Here is a 12,165-nt window from a genome sequence, read left to right as displayed (position 1 = left end):
TAATTCAACAATAAACATGCAAATAGGCCTGGTGCTAGGAATGCCTGTGCCCCTAGGCCAAATCCTAATATTTCCATGTGCGCTTTCATAATGATGTCACTGCCACACACACCCAGACTTTGCCAAGGCCTCCTGAGTCTCAGCAGAGTCCAGAAGGCAGCGGGCGCACTCAGAGCTGGCTCTGAGCACTCACTGCCACACACCTCCCACCTTGCAATGGCAGCAGGCGCGGGGAGACAGATGGCAGCAGATGTAGGGAGAGGGGGTGCCTCATGGTGCCCCTAGGCCAAGTGGCGCCCTAAGCGGCCACCTACTTGGTCTACTCCCTCGCGCTGGCCCTGCATGCAAAAATTGTTAAACATGAGAAGCCAATGAACAGCACTTATAGTGACGTTGATGTTCACTGGACAGATGTTCACTGGATGGAGTACTATTCACTTAAACAGCAGTAGTGAAATTAGCAGCTACTCAAGTTCCTCATTCTAAACTACAGTGTGAACAGGAAAACTAAAAGAAAAAAGAAAAGAAAATCTGTTTCTAATTTCACAAACAGCTTCTGTGTTTCAAAAGCAGTTGCCACAACAGTGAGACAATGGGGTGTACCATCTAAGAAAAGTCAAAGCACCCTCCTGGTGTTACACAACTGGGGTTACAAACCTGGGGTTTCACAATAATTTGGATTCTTCACTATGCTTTCCAGTGAAAATGTGCCATCTGTCACACCACCCTATGCATACTGTTCCCAAACCAACAAAGATGTTCAGTTTTTACCTGTTGTTGACTTTGGTTGTCCAGGTCTAAGGGTAATTGCTTCAAGGTCTGTATCAATAAATAAAAGCAAAAATAATCAATAATAATCTTGTAAATCACCATGAAGCATACAATAAAGATCTCTTCCATTTATTTAGTAAAATGGTTTATTTAGAAAATGTATGTTGTCTTTCTTCCCATATGGGCACAAAGTGGCCTACAGAAAGCTAAAAACACAACAAAGGATCAACTCACAATAACATATAATATACCATCCAAAATCAATGCTTTAAAATAACAAAAAGGAAAGAAACGCTTTAAAATAGGGGGCAGGGAAACACAGCAAATCAGATCCCACCCATCAGATCTACCAGCTCAGTTAAATCAACTTATGTCACTTAGAGCTGCCCTCAAATGCTTGCCTACATGTATGAGAAGGGTCATATCCTGCCTGACACATTCCGACAAATTATTTCATAGAACTAAGGTAGACAATGGAAAAGTGTTTGGCTGAGATTAAACAAAGGCTTGCACAGTTTGATATGAGAGATGGTTCTTCCTATTTGTAACCACCATTCCTTTGAAAACCTACTTAGATGATTGCTGAAAAATCTGTGACTGGATATGCTACTCCAGGGGTGGCCAAACTGTGGCTCGGGAACCACATGTGGCTCTTTTACACATGTGTGGTTCTCAAAGCTCCCATCGCCCTGTCAGCCAGCTTGGAGAAGACATTTCTCTCTTAAATTGCTTTTCCAAGCCAAGCCTCCTTTCTATAGGCCAGTAGCTTTTGTGTAATGCGACTTGGAGAATGCATTTAAAGTCAAAGTTGCTTTTTTCCATTCTCCAGCCCCCCCTCCCTCCAATCGATTTTCGTTCCTTCCTTCCTTTCTGTCCTACACCAAAATTCAGAGCAAGGCATCAACAAAGAGCCTGTGCTAAGAAAGTCTATTTGCATAACTGAAATAGACAACTGAACATTATTGAACATGGAAGTATTGATTATGACACCCCTTGTCCACTCACATGGAATGCCTACCACCCTCTACAATCTCTCTTCTTCAGGATATAGTTTATAAGTAGGTCAGTGTGTCACACTCAGATCCTCTCTCTCACTCCCAAAGGCCTCCACAGACAAGGTAGTCCCGCTCTCTTTAATAATCAGCCCTCACTGACACAGAGCTATTGATGTTGGGTCTCAAACACTGTCCCCTTCACTTGCTGCCACCATTCACTCATATTTTATTTATATTCTAAATTACTGAATCACCCAATCTCTAATTTCATATGGCTCTGGATGATTTTTAACAGGTTAAAAATATCAGCACAACATTACTAAAACATAACATTAAAACCTTAAAATTAACACATCAATAAATCCATTTAGTAGTCTCCAGATGGCATCCATAATTTAATCTAAAAGCCACTCTGGACTGTTTTTCCATCCCATGGATACATTAAGGAGGAGGCCAAAGTGAGTAAGATGGAAGAGAAGGGTGCCAGCTATGATGGAAAACCATTCCTGTCCTCAATCAAAAGCCTGGCAGAACATCTTTGTCTTACATGCTCTGCGGAATTGCATTAGATCCTGCAGGACTCTGTGTAAGCTGGCAGAGAGTGTCACCAGGTTGGAGCCAGGGCCAAAAAGGGCCTGGCCCGGGTCAAGGGCAGCTAGATATCTCTGGGTCCAGGGATCATGAGTAGGTTGCTCTCAGTAGAGTGTAGCGCTCTTTTGGGGACATACCAGAGGAGACTGCCTTAATGATACACAGGTGCCAGGCTGCTTAAGGTCTTAAAGGTCTACACCAAAACCTTGAACCTGACTCAGTACTCCACTGGGAGCATAACTGGTGCAGCACAGGCTATTTATGTGCCATCCATAGCATTCTCATCAGGATATGGGTGGCCACATTCTGTATCAGCTGGAATTTCTGGGTCAGTTTCAAAGGCAGGTAAACATTGGGTGTTTTCGCACTCACCTTCAGCCGGCGCCGCGACCCTCTTGACGACGGAGGATCTGTGCTGATTTCCCACACGAAGCGCTGGAGCAACCAGAAGAGCCGCCAATTTCCGGCGCGAAGCCCGCTCAAGCGTTTTCCTGCTTCTTGGCGATTTACGTTTGAGCGGGCTTCGCGCCGGAAATTGGCGGCTCTTCTGGTTGCTCCAGCGCTTCGTGTGGGAAATCAGCACAGATCCTCCGTCGTCAAGAGGGTCGCGGCGCCGGCTGAAGGTGAGTGCGAAAACACCCATAGAGTGAATTAAATAGCCTAATCTGAAGGTGACCATTGCATGGATTACTGTGGCTAGGTCAGGACACAACAGGAAAAGGGCTGGTTGTCATTCTTAGCTTAGATGGAAAAACCCAATCTGCTGGTATTTGTGACCTGGGCCTCCCCAGTTAAGGAGGCATCCAGGATCACACACAAATTCTTGATGGATTAAGCTGGTTTTAATGGCACCCCATCAAGAGGGGGAAATCTGTGCCCCAGCCCTAAAAACCCAATCAGCTCTTCAATATAGTTCCATTCAGTCAGAAAAAAAAACATTTTCACCTCAGCCCTTAAACTATCTTCCTCTCTCTCTACTACTAATCTCTAACTGCTGTTTTCCAAAGTTAGAGTCCAATAGCACCTTTAAGACCAACAACATTTTATTCAGACTGTGAGCGTTTGTGTGCATGCACACGTTATCAAACAGGATGGAATCATCCTGACAGTGTGCATGCACACAAAAGCTCACAGGCTGAATAAAACTTTGTTGGACTTTGAGGTGCTATTGGACTCTAATTTTGTAACATTGCTTCAGACCAACACAGCTACCCACCCGATGCTGTTTTCCAAGTCTCTCAGCATTCTGTCAGCTCTCATTGGCTGCTCCTAGGGAGAGGCTGAATCTAGCCTGTCACATTGACTGATAATCCAAAAAGTCTGTGAAGCTCAAACACTGATCATTGCACTGATCTTTATTAGGAAGTGGGGTCTCAAATTACATAACAAATATTCATGGGAGCATCCTGCATAACTACTTTCATGCACTGGCATAATATGTGTTTGTTTTGTACTTGGATTACTGGAAATTGTTCACCACTATCATGTCTTTTTCTGTAAAGCATCCCTATGAAGCTTTTCAGTCCCTTAAAAATCTTTGCCTGCAATTTTCTTCACATACTGGCTATTTGAATAACCACTTGACCCTTCAATATATCATAATTTAAAGACTATATTTTAAAAAGATGTTGTATTTGGTTCCCCATTGATCCACATTTGACTCTAAAACCATAGGCTGCAGACCCCTGGATTGTGTTGTAACCCTCAACTGTTTTTTCAGCTCATACACACATCATACCCCAGCATCACCAGCCACCAATGTTAATTGAAGCAGCATCTTCCAGCCATCAAAAGCCATCAAGCAAGCATCTTTTGCCAGAAACATCAACTGATCATCAGTATTCATTAGCAAGCAATCAAGTTAAATAAAAGATGGACATTTCTTCCTTAGATGCAATATAATATTTAAACTTGCAGCACGTAGCATGTTTTTATTTTTGTTTTCTTTGTCTGACTTTAAAATTCTGCAGTCAACTTCATAAGCACACTCAACAAATAATACATATATTTTGTTTTAATAAAAGTTCTGCTCAATATTCAATAAGTGAAACGAGAGCATAAAAATACCTTAGACTTGTATAATCTACAGATTTTCCATTTTATAGCCCTTGAACAGTGTGCCACATTTTCAGGAAAAATCATCAAGTGCATTCCAAGTTATGCCAAAGTAGATAAAAGACAATAGTTCTGAGATACACAATTTAGAATGAATGCGTGCATATAAACCAAAGATGTATTTACCAGGCTTGGTCTGAGACACATCAGGGCTGAACAAAATTTTGGGTTTCAAAGGCTCATGGTCTTCTTTCTCTTTTGGAAATGAAATAAAGAACATGAGTTATAAATTGCTACATTGTTCATAAATCTGGGCCTGGCACCTGGTGCAGTGAGCATAGATACAACATGTGTGTGGCTCTATGAGAAAAACATAAACTGTTATTGTAAGAAAGATGAAAGAGAGGCGTACAAAAGAGGGTGGGGTTTTTTTTACAAAGTCTGTTGGATTCTGAAAGATGATTAGGAGGACTGATAAAATGGTCTGGATGCCTTTGGAATAGTGACAAAGACTTTCGAATACAAACAAAAACCACTTTGGGGAGATGTAATCTACTCTGCTATTCTTGCTAGATTCTAGGGCTAGGGCATCATTTGCTGGAAGGCAAAGCAGAGGAAGCTCTGTCTGTGCTTCTCATCTAGGCCCATGAGACCTCAAAGATGACAAAGCAAGCCTTCTTTAGTAATTTAAACAATGAGATTATCATAGGATCGACTTTGAAGATGTGAAAAGTCAGCCTACAACTAAAAATTGTTTAGCTACAATATCATGAAGCAAAAACTCGTCAGCACATCCCAGGACTGAGCCCATTAAAAAGATTTGTTTAATGTTTCATACCATATCTTCATAGAATGTTCTACATCTAAGTTACTGAATGTTTCTTCAACATTCAGTAATGTTATGTATTGACTTAAGATGGTACCGCATGGCGAGCCCTAAAGAAGGCGACCCCTGGGTCCCCGGATGTAGCTCGCCGGTCGCCCCGCCCACCAAGACCTGTGGCGGGAAGTTTGGACTGACCAGGATTGGCCTGGTCAAACCAGGGGAGCTGTCTGGGCAATGTATATAAGCGGGGCCCGGCCTGCGTGTTCCTTTGTCTGGCAATGTGCTCCCAATAAAGAATGTTGCCTTCAAACTGTCTCGGTTCTCAGTACATTACAAGTAACTTAGATGTAGATCATTCTATGAAGATATGGTATGAAACATTAAACAAATCTGGATTTTACAGTGAGAACATCAATCACCCACTATACCACGCTAGCTATACCTCCTTTGTTGACTCCTCTGCCCTTTCTAAGAATGACTGGAATGTCTTTGTTGATTCCACTGCCCTTTCAAGAATGACTGGAGGAGCACAGAGGGGTCCAGTTGGAATGGTAGAAATGCAAAAATTCTTTCCATAAACTCCTCTTATAGAATCCAGACCATTTTAAATCTAATTGATCTCAATGGAAGTCACTTCCAAGAAAAGAGTGCTTGGCATTTCACCTATAAAATATACAGATATTAAGCCAATAAAGATATAATAGTCATTTAACTAAAACAGCATTACCTATTTCTGTCTTTGGTGACTGAGTTCTAAATGCAGTAGTTTTCAGGACTGCATGAAAACGAGAAATATATATATATATATATATATATATATATATATATATATTAAAAAGAAAGAAAAGTTAAATATATCATACTTTAAAAAAAGGTAATTTTAGTTATAAAGACTTCTAACAGAATATGTTGTCAAAGGTTTTCACGCCAGAGTCCACTGGTTGTTGTAGATTTCCTGGGCTGTGTGGCCATGGTCTTGGCATTGTGATGTTTCGCCAGCAACTGTGACTGGCATCCTCAGAGGAGAGTAACCCAGAAAACTGGAGTTCTTGGAGAGTTACATTCTGAGGATGCCAGACACAGTTGCTGGCGAAACATCAGGTCTCACAATGCCAAGACCATGGCCACACAGCCCGGAAAACCTACAACAACCAGACTTATAACATTATCACTTCATAATAAGAACAACTGTTGTACTATAGATTTCTTATAGGCTTGCCAGTTTCCAGGTGAGGCATGGCAGGAGGGGGAGTGCTCTTATGAAATATATACTCATAACTGATTACCATTAGTTGAGTACCAGAAACAATGTAAAAACAGATTAAAGTCTCAGGAAAAAAGTTTTGCTATGAATATAATTAATAATTGTGCTGAAATAATTGTGACATGCTGAAAACCTCTAATCCATTCTGTTTTCACGATTTTAGTTATTCATATTAATTTGTGTCTAGTTTATAAATGTATGAATTAAAATAAATAAATATTTTAAAAATAACTGAGAAAATTTACCAGGTTTAGTTTGTAGCATATGAGGGCTAATTGTTGTCTTTGGGCTGAAAAGATGATGTTTGACTTTTGGATCTGAAAGAGAAAAGAAAGGTGGGAGTGGTCATAAATTATTTAAAATTTTATGAACCACCATCTGGCATTTCAGGTCTGAAGGTGAAGAAGCAAAATCATGCTGTGGAACAAAGGCAGCCACAAAAAGAAAGAAAGAAAGAAAGAAAGAAAGAAAGAAAGAAAGAAAGAAAGAAAGAAAGAAAGAAAGAAAGAAAGAGAGAGAGAGAGAGAGAGAGAGAGAGAGAGAGAGAGAAGAAAGAAAGAAAGAAAGAAAGAAAGAAAGAAAGAAAGAAAGAAAGAAAGAAAGAAAGAAAGAAAGAAAGAAAGAAAGAAAGAAAGAAAGAGAGAGAGATATTAGTGCAAGTGGGTTATGTGATGAATGGCAATTTCTGGAGCCCATCTTTAATAAGAAAAATAAATAATAAATTCAGAAGGCTAGACAGCAGCCAAACATGGCTACTTGTAGCTATTCACAGAGGTGCCAGAAACATTGTGCAAGATCAGAAACAAGCAATACTGTGGGGAAAAAAGGTTAAGTCTTCAGTGATGAACGGTGAACATACCTAGAGAGAGGATTTATTTTAATTTTTTAAAAATGGATGATGTTAGATGATCTTGAAGAAGAAGAAAATGCAACATAGGTTTCTGAGATAAGAAGAAGACCAGTCAGTTCATTGGAAAAATATCATTACCTACTATTGGAAGTTCATTGTTAAATGTAATAGGTTCCAAAACTGCACGAGGGAAAAGAACATATTTATAGGTGTTATTAAAAAGTCCTTAATAGTTTTAAGGGTAGGATCTGATACAAATTCTTAGAACATCTGGACTGTGGGAAACATAATCAAATATTATGGAATAACTTCCTCGATGATGTACACGTGTGTTCATCCCTTTTGAAACTCAGGCACTTCTATAAGGCCTATGCAGTTGAAAAAAGCCTCCAGCTAGCTAGTTGGAGAGTTTTGCAATAGATCTAGCTATTATACAGCTAAAGTTCTTCATTTTTGTTGTTTTATATATATATATTTAAAAACTATAGGTTTTTAATTGTATTTTAGTGAGTATTTATGGGTAGTTTTTAAAAAAAAAAATGCTCTATGCTTTTATAAGGTGGATAAAAATATTTTAAATAAGTAAAGGAATGAACCAAATCACGCATTGCAGGATAAAAATCTGTGATGGGAACAATTAAGCCTCAATTGCCTGGTAAGTAAAATGTACTCTATAGCAGATACATAGTTATCAAACCAAAAGCTCTTTACATTAAAATTGGTTACAGACCAAGTTGTACCAATTATAAACTATCGGTTGACAGCCAAAGATCTATGGTTGGCACTAAAATTATCCAGTATAATAACTTTTTAAAATTTAAAATTTATTACCGTTTGTGGCCATAATTGCAGATATTTCAGTTAGTAGTTACAGGGCTGGAATTTAGAAACTATAAATGGCCTACATTGCATTATCCTATTTAGATCTGGATTGCAATTATTGGAACACTGGAAAAACTATCAAATGAGTTTTAGCAAAAAGACAGTTATATAAACATCTGTGAACAGGCTACTATTGTCTACACCTGTATAAACATGACATGGTCCGACTGTAAGTAGAGAAAATTATATTTAAAGCTAACAAATGATTAAATTGTCTACAAATCAGTAGTCTACAAATTGCCCCACAGAGCTGTTGTGAGGACAGTGTTTTTCTCATTTATTAGCAAAAACTTATATACCTCAAATATAAGAAGCCCAGCAGCAGCTATGGAGTTGTGCCAAAAGAAGGAAACAGCATACTGTTGGGATGCTCAAACACCTGCTAGTTTGATTCCTCAGTGGCTACCTGGCAACCAATTAACTGACAGACAGTTCATGCAACCTCTTCATGTGTATTCATAGGAACAGGCTACACTTGTAGCCATCAGATGTTAGTAATCAGCTGCTGATTTTTTAAATTTCCTGCTATGTAAATTTTGCTCTATACTCAGCAAAGTTTATTTTTTTGGGGGGGGGAATTAAGAGCTGGCTTCCAGGTGATCAGATGGCAGCTGGGTTCTTCTGATCTTCCATCACGGAAATTTTGCAGACATTAAAGCATTGCTTCTGTCCCAGCCTAGATTGAAAGGAGGGAAGGGGAACAAAATCTTTGTCTCCCTTTTGCAGTGCAAAGATCAGGATTATTGTGTCTGTCGGAGCCCAGCTTGGAGCGAGGGAAGAAATCCCTTTTGCAACTTTACTGTTTATAGCTATTTTGTCAAAGGGATGGGGAGGGTAAGAACCTGACTCTCAACTGATCTTCTAGTCAGCTGTGAGTCAGTTTCTGACCAACAAACTGCTTATAAACATGTTTGGCAGCTGTTCTACTTGCTAAGTGCAATCCAAACATATACCTGATAGAGATGGGCACAAACCAGCTGATGAACTAAAGTTTGTCATGAATTTTGGATAGTTATGCATCATAAAGCAATGTTCATGAACTGAAGAAAAGCCATGAATGTCTACAAATTTTGATGCAGTTTGTGAAGAATGGAAAGCTTTTTGCAGGGAGCAGAAAAACAGGGTTTAAATGGCTCCAAACCATTTAAACCAAACAGCTGAGTGGTGGTCTCTGCTGCTCAGCTGCTTGGAAACCTGTTTCCTGTGAAGAGCTGCAAGGGAGCAGAAACCAGGATTTAGACTTTAAATAGCTCACAAATAAATACTAACTGGATCAGTTCACAAACCAACCTCCCAGTTTGTATGGGTTCAAGGTTCACTTCATAGTTCAGCCATGAACTACAAATCAAATCACAAAAATGTGGTTTGCACCCATTCCTAATCCCTGACATGCAGACAGTCTACTCATGAGTGTTAAACAAGGCATGCTTATCTGCTGGGCAGTTTCTGAGAACTTCACAGCACTGCTAAGTGAGAGGCAACTGAAAGAGAGAAACCCTATGCCATTACTGCCCGATATCTTTGTAGGCACCTGAAGCAGAAGATAGCTTGTGCTAGGCAGATGCACTGCTGGTGATTAGGCAGCAATGGTTATGGCTTTAGCTGCCCCTAGCAGACTTCTGGTGGTAAGGGTTCCCACTCTGATAATTTACTGCTTTCCTTTCCTGCCATTTCCTTTCCTGCCATTACTGAAACAATAACAATAATAACAAAGTTTCATTAGACCTATTTTCACAAATACATAATTACCAGATTTAGTAAGTGGGAGATCAGGGATTGTAGATGGTTTAGAAGAAAAGATGTCTGTTTCAGCTGAAGCTGGGGGAGGAAAAATTAGTAAATCATTCAGTCGTGTTGAATCTGTGCTGAAGTACCTACAGTGCAATGAATTTTAAAAACATGCATGCTTAAAGTGCCTAATAAAATAGCACAACAATTCTTACACTTTATTTCTTCATTAAAGTAGCTGATTTATGCCCTGTGACCGTCCCAAACTGTGTACAGAGATTCTGCATAAGAAGGCTTGCCTGTTTAATATCAGGGGACAGAACATACAAATGTACATACTTATGTACCCAGCCTTTCTGTTTAATTGAACTGAGAAAAACTTGAGCATGTTATGAGAGAAAAACTGGACTGGCGAATTTTTTTTTAGTATGACTGCAGTATCCTAAATTGCATTGTACAAAAAAAGATATCTTCTACATTCTACAGTGTCCAGTCTATCTCTGAATAAAATAATGTAGCATTATATAAAGTATTAATTTTCAAATTTGTTGCATACAAATTTACCAATGCAAACGCAAAAACCTATTTCGATTATAGAACAAAATAAAACTCATTTTGAAAAATTACTCTACCAGGTTTATTATCTTGCACTTCTGGCATGGTATGATCAGATTCTTTAGACTGAGAAGCAATAGAGGTTGGTTCAGAAGAAGCTGAAAAGAGGCCCATCTCAAAATTAATCCATGATCACAAAAAGTGAACTCTCAGAATTTTGCTTGGAATCAAGAAAGCCTTAATAAATAGTCAGAAAGCAGGGGAACATACAACATTCTGGTACAGGACATTAGGTAACAGGTTTAGATTTCAGAGCAGTATCTAGAAAAACCTACATGTTGTGGAACACCAATTCACCAAACATTTTTAGATGATACTGAAATAGGGAGGAGCTAAATCAGTGAATTCCCTTGAGTTCACTTTTTACTCAGTGCACTAGTTGCAGATCCCCAATTACACTATTAGTTTAAAGCTCATATGAACATTCATTATAACTTGGCTATGGATCATGATATATGAAGAGACCATTAACAAATATCAAAATGTTGAAACCAATTCTCTAATCACTTGCAGTTTTACAACTAGTTTTAGAAAATATTGAAAGGAGGGAAGGAAAGGAAAAGAAAAAAATGGAAAAGGAATATGGTGAAATACTATTTAAACACAAGAAATGTTTGAAGACGCTTATGCAGTGGATATGGTCAACTGGAGCTTTCCACTCCAAATCATGTCCAAATCTCTATTATGTCTTCCTATTTCTGGGAATGCAAGATATAATGCAAACTTTTCCCACTTTCCCTTCAGCTTCAGAGACCACTTTCAGTGTCTAATGTCCACTTCAGTCTCCCAGTTCTTGTTCCAGTTTTAATTTACAATTAATATTTACCCTCACTACCAGTTCCCTATCTGAGACTTCTGATCATATATGCTCAGGAGTTTATAGGACAGAGCTTGTGCAAATTAGAGACAACAGATTTGCACAGAACCTTCCCCTGATGCTCCTCTACATGCCTTCCAAGTTATGTACAGATTGGATTTAGGGGGCCAGGTTACATTCTGCCCCCCCCCCCCCCGATGCCTCCAGGAAAGTGCTTTTGGGGAGAATGTCAGGTGCAGGTTCAAAAGTGCAACCTACACACATCAAAAACACAGGTAAACTATTGGTGTTTCCAAGCTCAGAGAATTCTGCCCCCCCCCTCTTTGCTTTCAACATTTTGTTTGAGTGGAGATAGTCTGTCTAGAAATGTAGCCATTCACAAAGTACCACAAACTGCTTGAAAGTCTGTGGAAAGTTCATGCTGGCTGACCTGCCACAAACTTCAGTTTGTGAACCTCAAACCAGGCAAAATTCATCACAAACTTTAGTTCATGAGCTGGGCTCATCAAATATAAATTCTAATTTAATAGACAGGGTTTTTTTTCAGCTTTCTTTGTTTGAGAACCAGGACAAAATGGTTTTGCAATCCTCTACCTAAGCTGCCCGCTTCCTTTAGCAAGAGGAAGTACCCAATCTGATTGTCTAATAACGACTCAATATTCTTTACAGCCCATTTAGTCACATCATTTGTTTGCACAGGGGACTACCTTTTCCTTTTTACAGCAATTATAAACAGTGAGACAAATAAAAACTGTTAAGCTTTGCTGAATA

The 12,165-nt window shown here is 39.2% G+C and overlaps 1 protein-coding gene across 4 annotated transcripts in view; it reads right to left on the bottom strand.

Moving 5' to 3' along the window:
* Window positions 1-12,165, bottom strand: part of ABI3BP (ABI family member 3 binding protein) — a 251,823-nt gene that overhangs the window by 74,495 nt on the left and 165,163 nt on the right. For 2 of the 4 annotated variants that reach the window (XM_060234572.1, XM_060234574.1), the window contains 3 exons: window positions 6,748-6,819; window positions 4,599-4,667; window positions 772-819 (listed from right to left, as the gene is read on the bottom strand). In XM_060234572.1, the coding sequence (XP_060090555.1) occupies window positions 772-819; window positions 4,599-4,667; window positions 6,748-6,819 (189 nt within the window). Of the gene's footprint in view, window positions 1-771; window positions 820-4,598; window positions 4,668-5,965; window positions 6,014-6,747; window positions 6,820-7,490; window positions 7,533-9,983; window positions 10,053-10,594; window positions 10,676-12,165 lie in introns of all 4 variants that reach the window. The other 2 variants (XM_060234570.1, XM_060234573.1) reach the window with 2 other exon arrangements.

This window comes from Heteronotia binoei, chromosome 3, assembly GCF_032191835.1.
Source record: "Heteronotia binoei isolate CCM8104 ecotype False Entrance Well chromosome 3, APGP_CSIRO_Hbin_v1, whole genome shotgun sequence".
Taxonomy (NCBI): Eukaryota; Metazoa; Chordata; class Lepidosauria; order Squamata; family Gekkonidae; genus Heteronotia; species Heteronotia binoei.
This window is presented reverse-complemented; position numbering and strand designations above follow the sequence as displayed.